The following is a 21,052-nucleotide window of genomic DNA, read 5'->3' as shown; positions in this document are numbered from 1 at the left end:
GTCTAATCTAGTCTAAAATTAAACATAGAGGCAATAAGAATCCAATCTAGGTCTTATACAAAGGTACTTTCAGAATTCTAAGAAGCCACAGGAACTGGGAACTAGAATTAGGACACAAAATAATAATAATGTCTGCTTGCTATTCACAAAAGGCGTGACTTTCAAAGCAAAAAGGTCTAGGCCTGTCACCACTCTTACCCTAATAAAACAGAGAACACACACCTCTTTATCCTTTAATATCAAGAAGTGCCAGGACAAGTGACACTGAAGCTACAGTGTGAATTCAGAACACTTTTTTGGAAGGCTAAATTCTAAGCAGCTTTCGTAATTCAAAATGTTCCCTTCCAAATTTTGATCTTGACATCATGCCTTTCCTCTCAAAAAGCTGTGGATAGAGATGGGCATCAGTGACTCACCCTGTAATCATAGCTACTCATGAGGCTGAGAGCTAAGGCTTGCAGTTCAAAGCCAGCCTAGGCAGGAAAGTCTGAGAGACTCCTAGTCCCAACTAACCATCAAAAAGCCACAAGTGAAGCTGTGACTCAAGTAGTAGAATGCCAGCCTTGAGCTGAAGAGCTGAGGGACAGTGCCCAGGCCCAGAGTTCAAGCCTCACGACTGACAAACATAAAAAGCTCAGGGACAGTGCCAGGCCCTGAGTTTAAGCCCCAAGACCAGCACAAAATAAAATAAAACAAAATTAAATAAATAAAGCTGTGGATAGTAAGCCCCACAGATTCCTCCTTGTTTGTGGAGGAGATACCTTGGGGGCCTATGCCAAAGGCTTGGATGCTCAGCCTGTTCTCCAGGATGCCAGGTAAGCAGATCTCCCCAGAGCCCTTGTTCTGTCACAGTATCCTAGAGCTCACTTTGACCACTCCAGGTACAAAACTGATTTGGCTTTTGCTTATTCCTATGCAGTGTGACAACGAAGATGACTACAGGGAGATGAAGAAGGTCCAGGGAGAAAAAGATAGCTGTTTGAGACTGGCTGCATCTGCCAACAATACCTTGTCTGTGAACCACTGCAATATGAACATCAGTAGGTAAGCTGTGCCCTGGCAGGTGGAAGTAAGCCAGAGGGGTCTATGGATCTTAAGTTCTTGGTTTAACTGAAGGCTTATAATTCTGGCTGGACATAAGCCTCTGGCTACACCCCAGTAGCTATGTCAGGCTCTTCTCTGTAACCAAAACCAGTTTTCAAGTATGACAAGTTCTGCATTTCCCAAAGACAGCTCCCTTCCCCCAAAACTTAATAAATGAATTTGTAAGCCCATATTTTAATGAGCTTAATAATATTAAGCTTACTATAAGGATGAGGAAATAGCCACTTAATAGTGACATCTGCAGGTGAGGCACCTACGGCTCTTGGATGTAAACTAAAATTGTGGAGGTAAGAAGGATATGTGCTTCCAAGGTCAAATAGCCACCCAGTTGATCCTGTAAAGGAGCTACAAATAGCCCTACCATGCACCAACCTCTTCTGTAATAAATGACTCTCCAGCAAGGCAAGGTCCCAGGTATTCATTAAAGCAAGGAGCTTAGCATCACTCATACAGGCTTTTCCATTTAGAAACACCTTAGCACAGACCCACTTCTCCTCAGCTGTGACACTCCTCACTCTTCCTGACTGTACACAAAGGTTCTTAAGGGGAGATTAATGTTTCAGCAAAACACATAAAGACATAAACTGAAAGGTTAGGGAAAGATGGAGAGCAGTACTAAAACTCAGAGAGAAAATTGGAGAGCTAAGGAGCACATAGGCCTGCTGCAGTGTCAGGATCACCTTGGGAAGGCAGCCAGGATGCTGAAGGAGTAAGCAAGAGGGAGTTGTGCACACAGGCACAGAGACAGCCTATCAGTCCTCTGTGTGGAAAGAATGGTGTCCCCAGAGACTTAGGAAGATGGGAATACTTCCTTAATTTTTTTTTTTTTTGGGTCCAGTCGTGGGGCCTGAACTCTGGGCCTGGGCGCTGTCCCTCAGCTCTTCAGCTCAAGGCTAGCGCTCTACCACTTGAGCCACAGTGCCACTTCCGGCTTTTTGCTTATGCGGTGCTGAGGAATCGAACCCAGGGCCTCATGCATGCAAGGCAAGCACTCTACCACTGGGCCACTTTCCCAGCCCCTACTTTCTTAATTTTTATTTTATTTTATTTTATTTTTTGCCAGTCCTAGGGCTTGAACTCAGAGCCTAGGCACTGTCCCTAAGCTTTTTTTTGCTCAAGGCTAGTGCTCTACCACTTGAGCCACAGTGCCATTTCTGACTTTTTCTGAGGGATTAAACGCTGGGCTTCATGCATACTAGGCAAGCACTCTACCAGCAAGCCACATTCCTAGCCGCTTAATAAGAGTTTATCGATAAGCTCTTCATTTGTGCATTAAATAACCTTTCTAGCCAATCTAGGGACAACCATAATCATTGAAGAGTAATGAAAGTAAGTGATACTTCAAGATGTTTGTGACAACTATAATATGACACTAAAACACCTGTGATTTCTACTGAGACACAATAATAGGTATTGCTGTTTTGGCTCAGGCTTAAACTCCTTTGGTTTCTTGCCCTCACTTGTAATGAAGGAAATAATTCTGTTTCAGAGACAGGTTGGTGAACATGTAGATGTAACTTTTGCTGAACAAAATCCTGGACCTAACTGTTGTAGAGACTCTACCTGGCAGAGTAGCATATATGCGATAGTTTCACATATGTTAAGTAATGACACAATGCATAGGAAAGTGCATAGAGTTATTATGCTGGAATTGTGATTACTACTATCAGGTTTTACCAGTAAATAAAACAATCATAGCCTAGGTAATTGATCACCCATCCCAGAGAGGAGATTTGCAGTACTGAAGAATAGTTCCATGTCCATGACTATATTTAATGCCGTAATTTGTTTTTCCATGCACATATAAAGTAATACACACTTAGGAACAGATCTTTTTCACTGACATTTCAAGAAATGATTGTATTCAGGCTCATCATATCCATCTTCAACATCAGCACCAATGAGCTACTTTTTATTCATCCAGAGCAGTTTTCTGTAGCACATCTTCTCATTTCATTCTGAGGACATTTGTTGGACATCCTCTGCTTTTGGAGCCAGAAAACCTGTATGTATTTGCATACATTAAGAATTTGGCTTTACCATTTGAAATAATGGCCTAAATTTGTAATTTCCCCACTGTGATCACCAGCTAAGGAATATATATATATTGCAGGTCCTAGGACATGAACTCTGGGCCTGGGTGCCCTCCGTGAGTTTGTTTTGGTTTCTTTTTTTCTTTTGCTCTACCACAGTACCACTTCCAGCTTTTTCTGAGTAGTTTATTGGAAATGAGAGTCTCATGGACTTTCCTGCCCTGGCTGGCTTTGAACCTCAATTCTCAGATCTCCACCTCCTGAATAGCTAGGATTACAGGCATGAGCCACCAGCACCTAGCTATATTGCTTTTTGAGCTGATTTCAGTGGCTTGTTTGCAGTGATAACCAACATATACAATTAAGAGATCATAACCCCAAGAATAAACTAAACTTTCATTAGATGGCTTTACTTATTTGTAAAATTGCTGTATCAAATGACCTATTCAAGCATCTTAAACTAGCACTGGTTGGGTTTATTTATGTGTCTAATGTGTCTGCCCCACACAGTATTCTTCCCAAAGTAAAATAATGGCGAGAACCCTAACAATATAATGTACATTTCAGACATAAATATAAGTGAATCCCTCTTCTCTGATAATTAATCTTGGAGAACATTATATTCAAGAATAAATTATTGCTTTGTAGATGAGATAAAGAGCTAGAAATCAGAACTTGTGAATACCAATAACAGTTATTGGTATTCACAATAGCTGGTTAATTCAGAAATTCAGCAATGTAAAGTTGACTTTATGCTTTGGAGGTTATTCTGTAATTCTGTTGTTTTCTATATAATATTTTGTAAAGCTCAAACATTGGCAAAAGCCCTTGTAGAAATGGAGAACTCAAGCCAAGCACAGTTACTGTGATTCTGACAACTTGGGAATCAGAGCTCTGAGGATTATGGTTTAAGACCAGTCACACATGGAAAAACCATAAGACTTCATCCTGACCAGTGGCTGAGCATGGGGGACAGGGAGTGAGCTTGTCATTCTGATGATGTGAAGAGTTACAAGTAGGAGGATCAAAGTTCAGATATGAAGCAAGACCTTATTACAAAAATAACACAAAGGAGAACTGGAGGTACAGCTCAACAATAGACCACCTGCTTAGCAAGTGCAAGGCCCTGAGTATAAACTCCAGTACCACCAAAAGAAGGAAGGGAAGGAAAGCTTGTTCATCATTGTTAATTAACTTTCCTATTACTTGTCACTCACACTTGAACCAAGTTCGTTGATCACTTTGAGATCCTTGGATGAAAAATGAAACATGAATTACTATGCTAAGTCACTTGTTTTATCACAAACTCTAGAATTACTATGCATCCTGACATGGGAGTAAAGAAACAATGAGTGATGCTTTTTAATGGTCTTAATTCTTCCTACCAGCAGGTTTTTAATGGGAGGTATGGAGCATATGTAAAACATTCGCTTCTCCCTGTGCCTACTATGTTAACATTCTATCACTGTAATTTCTTCTTTTCAGTGTGGCAATACCAATAAATAAAAATGAAAAAATGCTCCGGTCACCTGTCTCGCCCCTCTCTGATGTATCCAAACACAAATATTCCAGCGAGGACTTAACTTCTTCCAGTCGACCTCATGGCAACAGTGTCTTCACTTCTGCCTCTTCCAACAAAAAGCCTAAGGCTGACAGCCATGCCGGAGACCTTACGGTTGGTTGATGCCCTTTCTTTCCCAGGAAAATCAAAGTAAAACTGCACCTTCCTCACCCCCTACACACATACACTTCACCTCTAGCCTGCACAGTCTACACTCCTGATGGAGGGAGGCCCACAGAGAATCTCTGAAGACAACTTTTGGAGAGACACAGCAGTACCAAAGACAGCTTCGCCCTCCCCCACTGGATCTCCAGCACTGTAGATTAATCTACTAAGTTTCAATTTCCCAATCTGTACGAGTGAGCGTAATAAGACTTCTTTGATGTTCTTGTGAGAATAACATCTGATAACAAGATGTATCACTCCTCATCTTAAGATCTAGAAGGCACATACAAGTGGAGCATCCCCAATTCAAAATGATCCAAAGTCTAAAACTTGTTGATCACTGACATGATGCCACTGTAGAAAATTCCACACCTGATCTCATGTGGCAGGTCATCATCAAAAAGGAAAAACTAGGGTGGGCATGGTGTCACATATCTATAACCCTATTCAGAGGGTAGAAAGCTGAGATTTTAGAGTTCAAGGCCAACCCCAGCAAAAAGTTAGCAAGATACTATTTCAATCAGTAATACACGTGCAGTGGTTACAAGGGAGGCAGAGAGGAGGATTCTATTCCAAGGTGCATCTCAAGCAAAAAAAAAAAAAAAAAAGGAAGAGACTCTATCTGAAGACAAAAACAAAAGCATAAAGCATAAAAGTAATGAATGTGGCTGGGTGTGGTGGCTCATGCCTGTAATCCTAGCTACTCAGGAGACTAAGATCTGAGGATCATGGTTCAAAGCCACCCTGGCCAAGAAAGTCCATGAGACTCTTATCTCCAGCTAACCATTCAGAAAACCTGAAGTGGTGCTGTGGCTCAAGTGGGAGAGCACTAGCCTTGAGCTGAAGAGCTGAGGGACAGTGACCACACCCAGAGTTCAAGCCTCACGACCAACCCCCCCCCAACAAAAAGTAATGAATGTATGGCTCTAGTGTTAAGGTGCTTGCCTGGCAAGTGTGAAGCCTTGAATTCAAACCCCAATACTACCTTTAAAAAATTGCTCAGCTGGGCGCCGGTGGCTCATGCCTGTAATCCTAGCTACTCAGGAGGCTAAGATCTGAGGATCTCTGTTCAAAGCCAGCCCGGGCAGGAAAGTCCATGAAACTCTTATCTCCAATAAACCACCAGAAAACCAGAAGTGGCGCTGTAGCTCAAGTGGTAAAGTGCTAGCCTTGAGCTGAAGAGCTGAGGGACAGCACTCAGGCCCAGAGTTCAAGCCCCACAACTGACAAAAAAGAAGAAAAAAAATCACTCAAAGAGTTGTATAAAATTGCCATCAGAGCTAGGCATCAGTAGCTAGCACCCATAATCCTAGCTACTCAGGAGGCTGAGATCTGGGCTGGCAATGAACTGCCAGCCCAGACAGGAAAATCATGATATTCTTATCTCCTGTTAACCACCAAAAAGCCAGAATTTGAGCTGTGGCTCAAATAGTAGAGCACTAGCCTTGAGCACAAAAGCTCAGAGACAGCACCTAGGCTTTGAGTTCAAGCCCCAGGTCCAGCACACAAAAAAATTTGCCATCAGACAATATATGTAACTTGTATATAGAACACAAATCAAATTTATATTTAGAGTTTGGTCCTATCCCCAATGTATCCTACTTTTTTATGTGTACATATTCTGAAATCTGGAAAAAAAATTCCCAAATCTAAATATTTCTTCTCCCCAACATTTTAGATAAGGGATATTTAACCTATATATTATTTTTTTTCTTCACTGGGAAATTGCTACCCGTCCTAACACAGAACATGAAGACATTCTGTTGAAAAAAAAAGTGTTCTATTTAATTAGTTGCTCTTTCAGCCACTGTGTAAAAGATTCCTGTGTTATTTATTGTTTAGAAAGCTGCTCACAATTCTGAAAATGGTCTCCACTGTAAGTCACGGCCACAAACAGAGCCATGGTCTCCAGGTTCCAATGGCCACAAAGACTGCAAGAGACAGAAACTGGTCTTCGATGACATGTAAGTTTGGATTTTTCTAATGCAGTAAGGAGGGAAAGCAAATGGAAGTTCTTGGTAGAGGGGGCATATGCATCTTATTTACCATGTGGCCATTCTCTCTTGCATGACTTGGTCATTTAATTGTCCCTCTCAGAGGGAGCCCTAGCATGCAGATATTGCTGAGTCCTGGTAAGGGTTTTAAACATATAGAAGAAACAGAGCTCATAAGTTGGCATACAGCCATCAGAAAGCTGAGGCAAAGGGCATAGTGAGATTTCTAAACACTTCTATTGCCGCCTGTTGGTGATTTTATGCTATCAGAAAGAGGAGTTATTTTTGCTTTGTAAATTATAATGGCCAAAAAAATAATAGTGATTTACTCCCTAAAGGCGTTTTCCTCCAAAATGGCTATATTCTTTATAATAGTCTAAGTGATCCTTATAGGGGAAACAGTATTCTGTCATCCTTCACACAGTTCTAGCAATAAAGCTGGAATTCAGTTTCCATTCCCAGCATCAGTTCAAACAGGAGAAACAAGAGTAGAATGTAAATAAAAAGAACATCCTGGAATACTCTTGAGAGGCTGAAAATGACAAATGAAAAATGATTTTAAAATGATAACAAAAATTAATCTCTTAAGAAAAAATGGGTATTGAGAACAAAATAGAAGTCAAAAGATAAGGTTCCAAGCATTCAGCTTAACAGCCAGGTCTGGTGACTATGTGTAACCCAGCTACTCAGGAGGCTGAGATTGGGAAGATATCAATTTAAGGCTAGCATGAGCAAATAATTTCACGAGACCCTTACATCACCCAATAGCGGGGTGTAGTACCACAAGCCTGTCATCTAAGCTGTGCTGGAAATGTAAATATGCTTGTGGTCCAAGCAGGCCCAAGCAAACATGAAAGTCCATTTGAGGGAAGGGATAATGGGACAACAACAAAGGAAGGGGTAACAATGATCGACAAGTAATGTACTCATTGCCTTACTCATGTAACTGTAACCCCTCTGTATAGCATCTTTACAATAAAAGAAAATAATGAGAGCAAAAAGAACTATGGGCATAACTCAAGTAGTAGTATACCTAGCAAGTGCAAGACCCTGTGTTCAGCTTCTAGGACTCCCACCACCACCAAATACATACATACATACATACATACATACATACATACATACATACATACATCATAAATAACTATCTGGGCAACAGTGGTTCACACCTATAATCCTAGCTCTTCAAGAGCTCTGAGATCTGGGGGGGATGGTAGCTTGAAGCCAGCCTGGCAGAAAAGTTCATGAGACTGGAAGTAGAGGTGTGGCTCAAATGATAGAGCACCATCCTTGAATGAAAAGCTAAGGAACAATGTCCAGGCCCTAAGTTTAAACCCCAGTAAAAGAACCACCTCCAAAAAAGTCTAGCTTTTTGTCTTGAATCCTAAGTGATCCTTAGAGATCCATATTCCTAAGTGATGTACAGTCTTAAGTATTTCGACTTCATAGGAGGCAGGAAAAAATTAAGTCCACAGTGAAGAATGGTAGATGCAGCATGCAAAATGAGAGCTTCCTGCCCTCTGGTAGCTGACAGTCTAGCTGAGGAGACAGACCACAAACCGAAAGCCCAGTGAAAGCTGCAAATGAAAATGGTTCTAAATGTCTTCACATTCCAGCTTCCTTCGCCCCACCAAAATAATAATAACAGTAATAGCAGTGACAGCTACCAACTGTTGTGGGGGGGATTCTGGGCTCCAGCATCTTGTTTTGAAGGCTTCTAAGGACTAAGTAAAAGATACTTCCAAGGGGCCTTACCTGAGAAGCAGCTACCCTCCATCCTCAGTTCCTTCTTCTTCACCATCCCTAACCTTCAAACTTCTCTGAGAAAAGAGAATATTGAGCTATACTATGCAAGAATTAATTGAACTTTGGTAAGCTTATTAGCGCTCAGAATTCTGGAATTGAAAACCAAATGCACATTCGTTCCACTGGAGGATGGCAGGATTTGGGGAAGTGCAAAGGTCGCAAGGGGACCCAGGCCTTGGCTCTCAGTGCCATAGCCACTGCAGCTGTATTCTACAACCATCTCTAGACCTCATCATCTCCTTTCCCTTTAACTTATCCACTGTTCCTGCTGAGAAGCATGTCAGGTGGTCAGTCATCCATTGGGAGGACATAGAATAGGAATACACTCAGGTAGTCATACATATTTTGGAGCTGTACTAGGGCTTGAACTCAGGGCCTTGTGCTTGCTTGGCTTGTTTACTCACAGCTGGTGTTCTACCTCTTGAGCCATGCCTCCAGCCCTACTTTTTGTCAGTCATGGGGCTTGAACTCTGGGCCTGGGCGCTATCCCTCAGCTCTTCAGCTCAAAGCAAGCACTCTACCACTTGAGCCACAGTGCCACTTCCAGTTTTCTGGTAGTTTATTGGAGATAAGAGTCTCATGGACTTTGCCTGCCTGGGCTGACTTTGAACTGTGATCCTCAAATCTCAGCCTCCTGAGATAGCTAGGATTACAGGCAGGAGCCACCAGCGCCTGGCCAGCCCTACTTTTTGATGGTTATTTTGGAGATGGAGTCTCACAGATTTTCTATGAACTCTCAGCTTCCAGAGTAGCTAGGCTCACGGATGCCTGGTGTCAATTCTATTTTAATTAAAGTTCTTAGTATAAATTGTTCTATGAACCTTAGCCATTTGTGAAGTAGGAAATCTGAGTCATATGTAATGTCAACATAGAAATTTGCATACAGAAGTCTTAATTAAAATAGAATCAAACAGCACTAGAGCATTAGACAATGAGATGCCCTAAATAACAAAATCATTCTAGAGAATGGTTTTAGGAGCAAGTACAGAAACAAAACAAAAAAGTGGGTGGAATTTTTCAATGTATGGAGCAAAACTGTAAGTCAGAAAGAGCAACTAAATGATTGTATTCCAATCTTCAGTTTCTTGGACTTCTCACAAGAGGAAATATTTCTGTTTGCTAGGGCAAGGCTAATACAGATTTGTCACTATCTGTATCAATGAAGAGGCTCTTGTCATTTGTTCTGCCCATTAGCAATATGGGTAATTTTTCTGGCTGACAGCTCTACAATACGACCATTTCTGCTTTTATGGATAGATATGATAGAATCAAAAGGCACTCTTATTACAAATCTGTCATATGGAGAAAGAGAGATGTTGCATTCCAATTGCTACATGTCCTGATAATTTGAAACCCATAACAATAAAATAAACATGCAACTGATACAGCCACTCAACCGTTGAAAGCTGTTGGAAGCTTCTTAAAGGTTGAAGACCAAAAAAAAAAAAAAAACAAAAATGGCATTGTCTCTTCCTTTAAGCCTTAAAAGTAAATATCCTCAAAGAGAACAGAGTCACCTAAAGTGGTGTAAAATGTCTCCCAAGTTTAGTTTGTATGAGCACCTACAGTATGGACCAGGTACAGAGGTACCAGGTACAAGCAGGATAAAGCAAATCTCATTTCTTCCACTGAGGACAGGGCACATAGGTGGGACCACTCATCATTAACTACCACCTCCTCTCCCTTCTAATTCTTCTCTACTCATCCCCTCAGCTGCCTCTCCCCTTCCCCCTTCTCTCCTCTCCCTTCTTTCCCTCTTACTCCTCCTGTTCCTCTTCTTTTCTGAGCCAACTTCCTTGGTTTGTCTTCACTGACAATAAATAGTAAAATGACCAAAGAGAGAGGCCCCCCAATGGAAGAAGTGAATGACTAGATAATTAGTGCCAGAGTAATTTAGAATTAATGGAAATCCAATTACAGTGATCCAAAAAGTAACAGATGCCATACTGTCATTTAGTCCTTAAAGCTACATCATGTAGCTTTTAAAAAAAAGTAAACTCATTATTTTGTATTATAAATACTCATTAATGGTTGGATAAACATGTGATACAGACAACAGCTGAATCCAGTGGGCTATCAATATAACAAGTACTGAATGAACAGTTGAATGATAAATAACCTTCCCAGGGGGAGAGCTGGGATTTTATTGCTTTCTTCCATTAGCCTGCATGCAGGTAAACTTAAATTCACAGGCTTCCCAAACCCTGTTCCTGTGTTACTTATCAATTGAAGAGACACTCCTCATGCCTCTCATGAACAAAATGGAGTAACACTTGTTTTTAAAATGGGATGGAAGTCAGCTGTTCTTGCAAAGTTGTAGCCTTAGATTGGTGGCATTATGACTGCTCCTTTCCCTTTCCTGACATTCACTGCTCCACAGTCACTATCTTCTCCAAAATCTTGCTTCATAAAACCAAAATCTGTAAGAATTTAGATCAGTGAGTGACAGCAGCTGATTCGACTCAAAGCTAGGGATTGGTCTTATTTGTGCAGCGCCATGAGCTGTAAATTACTTGCTGTCATAATTAGTGACAGGGGAGTTCTTGGTTGGAGAAAATTGAGAGAGGTGGGTTGTGTAGCCACAGGACACAAGTCCTGAATTTGCAGTGAATTCAGTGCTTGCTGGAAAGCCAGGCTTCTGGTTCCCGCCAGCCATACTGCCATGGAGGAAGCCAACAAACCTGGGTGCCAGCCCTGCCTGCTGCTCACTGAAGGAAGTGTTGTCTCTTGCCCGTATTTCATATGGAAGAGTCAGTCACGGCCAGTGCAGCCAGCCAACCCACCGAACGCCCCATCTGTCCCCATGGCACAAATAATGAGAGTTCAGCTACCCAAACCTCCCCAGCATTGAGAAAGACTCCCTCAGCCCCCAGCACAGAAGGCCAGGAGCATATGAAATGTGGCTGGGAGGAAAGAACAGGGACTTGACATTTGTAATGTAATTATGCACAGCAGTCTTGTGGCTAAAAGGATTTTAATTTTATAGAGGATGGGAAGATTCCCATATGTAAAAGGTCGGATCTCTCCCAGCATGATTTAATCAAAGGAAACCAACTGACATCTTGAGTAGGCAGTATTTCAGCCAGGCAGGGTGCTCCCCAGGATTTACCTTGGACCTGAGGGAGAACTTTCCCAAGTCACTTAACGAGCTGACACACTTCCTTTGTTTCCTGAAAGCACCTGATAAACCTGTATTGCTCATAGGGAAATATTTTCACGATGAAATCCCTGTCCCAAGGGATAACAAGAAGATAGAGAAAGAAAAACAGGAGCTGGTTTTGGATAGGAGGAATAAGGACAAATCTCCTGGACTGAAATCTGTGTCCACTGGTCACTTTCATGGCTTGATTAATTCATTTATTTTGCAAGTCAGACTGGAAGAACAACAGAACACCTTGACAGAAAGTTGCTCTTGATTAAATAACAAAAATCTTGTCTCAAAAAAAAAAAAAAAAAAACCTTGTCTCGCTTAGCTTGTGCATCCTGGAAAATACACACTGCTTCTTGTGTGTGGCCAGAGAATATGACCTTGAAGAAACGCAAGGAATGAGCCAGTGCTCCTGAGAAGCCAAGTTCTAGGGACTATGAAGCCTAATTGACATCAACATCAGGGAAACAAAAGCTTCATTTGAATCCTTGCCACCTAAATACAGTTAACCTGCATCCATTCGTGAGGAAGAGCCCAGACTGCCCACAACAGCACTCCTGGCCTCTGACTCCAAAATGTCCCATCATAGTGATCACTTGGGAGCTGAGGATGAGCTCAGTAGTGCAGCACTTGCCCAGCATGCATAGTCCGTGTTTTGAAAGAATTATTTCACTCTTACACATTCTCATTTTGGAGAAAGCACCCTGAGGCATAGGACATGACAATATACCTTAGAGGTGCATGAAATGTCAAGCCCAGGTGTCGGGTGTCAGATGATAAATTTATTTGGTGTTGTGTTACCTTTGTCTGATTCGGATTTCGGCTTCTCTAAGAAAAACCATCCAGATCTCTGCTGTGCTGAGAAACCTGTTTGTTCAAACACATTGAGCTCTCATCCCTGCCAGTTTGCACAAAGCAGTCTGGCTCTGCTGAGGGGCGGCCTTTCACAGAGGCAGGAATTACAGAAAGGAGTATGCCAGCCTCTCTGTGGGAGACCATTCAACTCTCTCTCAGCCCCAAGGAGAACAAGAAGCAAAGTTGCTTCAATACCCCTGTGCCAGAAGAAATATGGGGTCACTCATATCCTGTTGTGGCTCATAACTAGGACTGTGTGTTTGTAGGTGGTAGTAGTGGGAGGGTAAGGAGAAGAAAAGAAAATGTCCTTTTTGGATCAAGTCCTCAGATCCCTTTTGTCAGAGAGAGCTCTTGTAACAAAAATACCATGTGGTTACATCCTGGCTTTCAGATGTCTCAAGCCCTGTTTCTGAAGAGAACAGGATACACAGTTACATTTACAAATTTTAATTGCACTTTTATTAGGATTCTTCATGCCTCATCATAAAATACCATCACTGTGAGAAGCAATGTGAATAATTTTATTGCATACATAGAAAAGAAAAACTCTAGATTTTCCACATAAAAGTATAGAAGATTAGATGGAAAAAATCTTTTTAAACACTGGGACAAGTAGATTTTATTTTAGTATCTTTGTTATATTCTGTAACTGCCACAATAGTGACAGAAGTTTCACTTTTCCAACTGACTTGTAGAATGCTGTGGAAAGTGATGCCTTCAGGATGACATACATCCAAACCATCCCAAACAATCTGGGTGATGTCCCATTGGTCCCAGTGGCTTTGTAATGGTCTGATTTAGGAGTAGGCCACTAGAAATCACCTGAAAAGAGAAAATAGGCCAATCTTCTGGCAATCTTCAGTGCTCAGTATAGTGAGCCCTCCATTATATGCAAAATGAGAATTCTTACAAATGTGTTCATAAATGGCCCCCAGATGGTATGGTTTTCTTTCAGCATGGTAGATTCTATTGTAGCTGCCAGAATAGAGTCAGAAAATTACATGTGTTACTTATCTACATGTACTACTGTGAGTCTGTGATTCAGTGAACATATCGGGTTTTAAAAAGTGCATTAGTATGCTACAGATGAAATCAGCACTGATTAAAGAACCCATATTAGAGACTGAGCCACTGCCATCCACAAGAGTAACTCAGAAGACCCATGAAAACTAAGCTGTTATAGCTTATTACCCAGAGAATATCTGCATGGGAACAATATGCATTTAAAATGACTGCTAGTGACCAGGTCTACGAAACAAGACACTAAGAAAATGACCTAACTTATATACTAGAGTGTGGAGCAGATAATGATGTGGAGAATTTCAGGTTGTCATGGAGATGCTCTGTGCCTCATTGGTTGTGATGCTGTACCCCATTAGAAACTACTCCTATTTCCTAAACTCAGAGCAAATTCAGTCCCATTCAGAGAGGGCTTGTGCACCTTCTATCCTGTGCCTAAAACTGCCAAATGGTGAAGACAAAAGAGGCCAACAGCATGGTCCCTGATGAAAATGTGCCAGTTACCTAGTTACAATGACTCTAACCTAGTCAAGCAAGACAGAAATGAAATGCCTAGCAGTGGAATGTAAACAAAAGGTGCTATGTGAGGTCAGAAAGACAGACATGAGCATAGACCAAAGCTACTGGGATGTGCCTGGTGGTGGTAGAATTTGAAGGGTAGTAACATTTGGCTCGTGGTAGGCATGCAGTAAGCACTGAATGAGTAAACAACAGACTGTTACAGGTAGGAGAAAGGATGTAAGAGTTTCTAAAACAAGGATGTCATCTCATGAACACACTGAGGAAACTAGTCAAGACTTTCACCAAGGGACCTTGGTGAATAAGTGATATGATTAAGAGGGTTAGGCAAGATTACTGGGGACCTGAACTGAGATTTGACTTCAAAAGCCATGGGGATCATAGATCTGCAAGCAAGATGGTCCCATAATGAAAGCAATGCTTTACAAACATTATTCAAGGGGTAAAGCTCAGGATAGATTGCAGAGGAATCAAACTAAGAGGCCCCAAAACCACAGAAATGATGAAAGCCAACTTGGGTGATAGAAAAGTTCTTCAAGAAAAGAGAAGAATGAGTACAGAAAGCCTTTGGTACTCATTCTTCTCTTTTCTTGAAGAAAAGAGAAGAAAAGTACAGAAAGCATTTGGTAACAAGGGAGAAGTGAATGAAGATATTTGAACTCTTCTAGATAATAAATAAGCTCTGGGACACCACTGACAATGAGGAGTCTATTCTTGGCTAGGGGTGGAAATCTGGTCTTCTCCATGGTGATATTAAGCCCACAGACAAATAAACTCTAAATATAGAGATTTTTCAGGGTAGTAAAACTATTCTTTATACTACTATAATAGTGGATGTGTGCCATTGTACATTTGTCCATAGGATACAAAATGCCAAGAGTAAGCACTAAACTCTGGCCTCCGGGAGATAATGATTGTCAGTGTAGCATCATCATTTGTAACATGTACCACTCCAGTTCAGTACATTGATAGTGGGGGAGGCTGCCCATGTGTGGCAGAGGGTACATGGGAATAGTGTATTTTCTGCTCAGTTTTGCTGTGAACCTAAATGTGCTCTGAAAAAATAACAAAGCTTATTCAAAAGCAGAAGCAAACCAACAGTAACAGCAAAAAAAAATGAAATTGAAAGAATTGGAATCAAAGACTGATCAATATGTGAACAAGTCATTGTGTAAACAAAGAAGTAAAATCTACCCCCTTTAAGACAACTAAAAGTCTGTTTAAATGGAGAAGTGTAGATGTGAAGGAGGTGAACTAGAAAAAGAGGTGCTGTTTGGAACAGGGACTTTATGTAAAGGAAACCTGCAGCCTCAGCCACCAATGAGAGGCCCCTCAAGAGGGAGAGAAGAGGGGCTAGGAATGTGGCTTAGTGGTAGAGTGCTTACCTACCATGCATGAATCCCTGGGCTTGATTCCTCAGTACCATGTAAACAGAAGAGGCCAGAAGTGGTGCTGTGGCTAGAATGGTAGAGTGTTAGCCTTGAGCAAAAGAAGCTCAGAGACAGTGCCCAGGCCCTGATCTCAAGCCCCAGGACTGGCACAAAAAAAAAAAGAGGGAGAGAAGGACTCAGGCCTGAATAGGAACAAGAATGGTGAAGGAAGTTTGTACACATTAAGAAAATCCTACAGCTGCATTGTCTCTTCTTTGCTGGAGTTAAACAGTCCCAGCATGTTGCCACACTATCAACAATATTTTATAGATAAATAAAAGACCAAAAACTACGCTGTTTCCTTGCTTTAGCAAGTTTTGACCCCAAACTAATTATTTGCTCTAAGCTGTTGATTTACTTGATTGATTAAATATGATACTTTAAATACGCAATATTTATTGTCATAATATGCCTTGTTTTTCTAAGAATTTTAACCGCTTTACAAAAAGGATGCTCTGACTACCTATTGTTATAGTAAGGTAAAAGACCTTTTAATAACCTGAAATAAGACAGTTTAAAAGAAGTTTATCACATTAGGTTCAACGATCTGTTTCTTAAGATCATTGCTTGCATTCTGTCTCCCAAGTTAAGAATTCCAGGCTCAGATTTGGTATTCATAAATAGCTAACTTCATTGATCACATAAAGACCCATAATACAAAAACCTTCGTGTTGATGACACCAAAAGGATATAAATATTGCATAAATTAAACATAAACCAGCCAGGTGCCAGTGGCTTACGACTGTAATCCTAGTTACGCAGGAGTCTGAGATCTAAAGATCTCAGATCTAATCTAAAGATTAGATTAGCCCAAGTGGGAAAAGTCGGGGAGACTCTTAATCTCAAAATAATCACCAAAAAGCTAGAAGTGGAGCAATGGATCAAGTGGTAGAGTGACAATCTTGAGCAGAAAAGCTCTGGGATAGACAGCGCCTAGGCCCTGAGTTCAAGCCTCAGGACCAACATATACACAGAGAAGACTTTATCTGCTAACTAAGCATTTAAATATACTGTTTGTTGAGTAGTTTAATAGTGTAACTTGGGATCATTATATACACTTGAATCAGTCTCAGGATGAATTACTTTCATCTCCTGGAAGAATCCATGTCGGCCAGGGTTATTGCTTTAATAATGCATGTGTCTGCTGTTAATGTTTACCAGCTAGCTAATCAGCACTCCAGAGGATACATGCATGTTTGCATTGTTACAAAGTAGACATCATTTTACAATTAACTTCATTACAACTGGAACATAATTGTATAGCATTCCATTCTTGTATCTTTCACTGTAAGGTTTTTTAGATAAATAAATACAGTTGCCACATAGGTACCATGTATAGGTAGAAAAGCCACTTCTCTTCATAAGGATGCATAAATACTCTCCCCCGCACATTCTTTTTTTTTTTTTTTTTTTTTTTTTTTTTTTTTTTTTGAGAACATACTGTACAGAGGGGTTACAATTACATGGGCAGGATAATGCATACATTTCTTACCAAGCATTGCAGCCTCCTCCTTTGTTTACCCTTCACCTCCCTTCCCAGCCTCCCCCCTCCCCCCCACCCAATCATACCCCCCTCCCCTCCCCACCGACATTGTAAAGCTGGTTTTGACATGACATTTTGTACTTCTCATTGTTGCAACAGGTCCACCTGAATCCTTAAACGACTTGTTTGTCCCATCTCCTCCACATGTTATACTGACATCAAATATAGTGAAAGTCCCCCGCACATTCTGTGCACACATGTCTATTACAAGATACACTTGCAATCCTTACATTAAAAGGGAATCATTTTGTGTAAAATGTCTGAAATAAAAAATTTCACTTTTTAAATTATACAATAAAAAGCCCTATTGACAAAGTAAGCACTGGGGGGACCATGTCCAAGCCACTGTGAATGTAGAGTATCTGCATATATTGTATGGGTTTTAAATTGCTAATTTAAGAGAAAAATAATCATAGTATCTCACATATAGATAGTAATTTGGAAGTGCGAAAAAAAATGGCTTGATGCCATGTTTAAGCAGATTGTATTTTTTAATTGTTTTTATGTTGGAGTGAAAGAAAAGTATATTTTCAAGAGTTGTTTCACTTAAGCAATAATGGCATTTAATATTCTCTCCTTGTAGGCCGCGCAGTGCAGATTATTTTATGCAGGAAGCTAAACGGATGAAGCATAAAGCGGATGCAATGGTGAGATACGTTCATCCAAATTATGTTTGTGCGGCAGCTTCATCACTGGGGCAATATAGTTGGGGTAATTATAAAATCTATTACAAGGATGGCTGGGCCTGTTAAATGGAGAAATGTTTATATAATCAAGGGCTCATAGTTGAATAAATTATGACTTCAACCAATAATGTCTGACTGGGAGAAAGTCCAAGACAGATGAACATTTCAATTTAATCCTAAGACTTGAATTGTAACTAGAGCCAAAGTTGTGAGTGGGTGGTAGGTTTTTTATTCCTTTAAAAGAAAAAAAAAATCTAGATTTTTCTCTCGCTAGCCTGACCAACCCTTGGCTTGGTTCCAAAATCAAATCCCATTTTAGAAAAGATTCTTTTTTTCATGTGTATCTGCCAAAGTGAATATTTCCCTAAAGTGTACAACACAGAAACTATTATCTACTCGTAAAACCTTAAAGGCATCATGATTTGATGTTTTCAAGGAATAACTTTTCTTACTTGGATAACCTCCTATTTAGGGCAGTTTAAAGCTTCAGGCAAGAAATATAAAATTTCTGATTTTTTTAAAAAGAGGTCACAAGATTTCTCCATTCTAATATCTCATCCAAAAGGGTATTCCAATCTGGTAATTCCAGTTTTATCCCTCCCTACAACAAGTGTTCAAAACTGACATTAGTTAGAGGCTGGAACTGAAAGCAGCATATCAAATGACTTCCAGGATTTTATTCCTGGTAAAAATACATGAGCCCTAACAGTCCTCATCTCCACTAGCTATTGTTGTTAGCCATCATTTATTTCTATGAAGTCATGAAGTTCACTGTCAAGGTACACTGGAGTACCATCTTATAAGAAAATGGTCAATGGGCTGTGAAGGTGGCTCAGTGGTAGAGCGCTTGTCTTGCATGCATGAGGCCCTGGGTTCGATTCCTCAGCACCACATAAGCAAAAAGAAAAAAAAGCCAGAAGTAGCGCTGTGGCTCAAGTGGTAGAGCAATAGTCTTGAGCTGAAGAGCTGAGGGAGAGCACCCAGGCCCAGAGTTCAGGCCCATGACTAGACCCATAAATAAATAAATAAATAAACAAAGAAAATAGTCACTGAGTATTAGAACAGAAAGAAGATAATGGAAGGGACAGTAGTGGCTACAATCCCAGAGTCTGATGGAAATTTAGGTTATCTGAAAAAAACACTGATAGGTGGCCACAAATGAGGAAAAACATACAATTTTAAAGCAGAATGAGCTCTGCATATCACCTTTAATAATACCAATTTTAAAGTTTTAAAAACAGAATGAGCTTTTCTTCTCAAATTCATCTTCCAAGGTTTCCTTGTCTTAATCCATTCATTATCATCTTGTTCCACCCTACCATTCTTATCTATCCATTAATTTCCCAAGAGGGAGACACTGCTCCAGTCACAGATTCCCACCAGCCTCTGAGCACACTTAGCTCATGTCAGCCAGAAGTGTGCACCTGCAGAGCTTCTAGCACACGCATACACACACACACACACACACACACACACACACACACACACACACACACACACACACACACACACACACACACTCCCTCTGGGTGACCTCAAATCCTGCCTGATCATACCATTTCTTCCTTGGTCTCCCTCCCTGTAGCCCCATGAATTGTTGCCTTCTTTCCATCTCATTTGCATCAGACTCCTCATTTAGCATTTTAGTTCTTCACAAACTGCCTTACATACTGAACTCTTTTGTGAGTATACATTTTTCTCTCTCCAAATGTACTCTCCTGTGTATATAGAAGGAACTCTTGGGTTTCAATTGCAAATGCCTCAGTATTGAGTGTTCTTAAAAATATAGGTTCTCTTTTCTTGTTTTTTGTTTTTTTCTTTTCGTTTTTGTTTTTGTTTTTTGTCAGTTTGGGGGCTTGAACTCTGAGCCCAGGCACTGTCCCCAAGCGACTTTTCTTCAAGGCTAGCACTCTACCACTTGAGCCACAGCTCTACTTCTGGCTTTTTCTGTGATTTATTGGAGGTAAGAGTCTCATGGGATGGCTTTGAACTATGATCCTCCAATCTCAGCCTCTTGAGTAGATAGGATTACAGGCACAAACCAGTGGCACCCAGCTAAAAAATAATTCTGAATGAAATGTTTTCCTTAATCTGAAAGTGTTGCTAAAATTATTTCTTTATACTCTATTTGATTTATAAGCTTTTTAAAATTTGACTTGCTAAGAAGAGTTCTATATTTCTGTCCTCTAAGGTATCATTTGTTTACTTTATAATGCCAAGGTTTAGAGAGTCATATTTAGATTATCTATGTCTTTTTTTTCCTAATGAGTGAATCATTTTGCTATCCAAGTTGAGAGTATGTAATTATCTACAGAGAGTAGCAATGTATGAAACCAGGTTGAATCTATGAGAATTTAAGAATATAAAGTTGTTTTATGATTGTCTTTGATGATGTGAGGGGAAAATAAACATAAATTTAGATGACTAGAGAATTTTAAAATACCACTTTTGCTGGGTACCAGTGGCTCACATCTATTTTCTTAGCTATTCAGGAGTTTGAGATTGGAATACTGCAGTTCAGAGCCAGCTTGGGCAGGAAAGTATATAAGACTCTTATTTCCAATTAACCACCCAAAGGCCAGAAGTGGAACTGTGGTTCAAGTGTCATAGTGACAGACAGCCTCAAGCAAAACAGCTCAGGCACAACACTCAAGCCCTGAGTTAAGTACACACACACACAAAAATATGGACCGGGCTGGGAATGTGGCTTGGTGGTAGAGTGCTTGCTTAGCATGCATGAAGCCCTGGGTTGGATTCCTCAGCACCACATACACAGAAAAAGCCAGAAGTGGCACTATGGCTCAAGTGCCTCAGTTTTGCTAAGTTGAGCAAAAGAATCTCGGACAGTGCCCAGGCCATGAGTTTAAGCCCCAGGTCTGGCAAAAAAAAAAAAATACCATTTTCATCATTGATTTTTCAACTTTGTGTCTTATTTGAAGTAAAGCAAACCCTTGAGTTTTATCATCTCTCCTTCCTTTTCTCACTCTTGAATGAGGTCCAAACTGTTAATGAAGAAACACTTGTGAAGAGGGAGATGCAGAGATGTAAATGTCTTAGAAAATGTAGAAGATGATACCCAGGCTTTAAGTTAACTGTTTACTGTATTTAGCACAGACTGGAGAGTCAAGGAATAAAGCTTCTAAACCATTACAATGATTGCAGACACTAAAGTGACCATGAAGCTCTGA

General features: G+C 40.6%; 1 protein-coding gene across 6 annotated transcripts in view; it reads left to right on the top strand.

Moving 5' to 3' along the window:
- Positions 1–21,052, top strand: part of Aff3 (ALF transcription elongation factor 3) — a 579,697-nt gene that overhangs the window by 536,921 nt on the left and 21,724 nt on the right. For all 6 annotated transcript variants that reach the window (XM_069988533.1, XM_069988537.1, XM_069988535.1 and 3 more), the window contains 4 exons: positions 920–1,044; positions 4,623–4,812; positions 6,706–6,827; positions 17,762–17,825. In XM_069988533.1, coding sequence (XP_069844634.1) covers positions 920–1,044; positions 4,623–4,812; positions 6,706–6,827; positions 17,762–17,825 — 501 coding nt within the window. The remainder of the gene's footprint in view (positions 1–919; positions 1,045–4,622; positions 4,813–6,705; positions 6,828–17,761; positions 17,826–21,052) is intronic.

Source organism: Dipodomys merriami, unplaced genomic scaffold (assembly GCF_024711535.1).
Source record: "Dipodomys merriami isolate MVZ:Mamm:240054 unplaced genomic scaffold, mDipMer1.0.p SCAF_36, whole genome shotgun sequence".
Classification (NCBI taxonomy): Eukaryota; Metazoa; Chordata; class Mammalia; order Rodentia; family Heteromyidae; genus Dipodomys; species Dipodomys merriami.
Note: the sequence above shows the minus strand (reverse complement) of the source record. Positions and strands in the feature narration are given on the sequence as shown.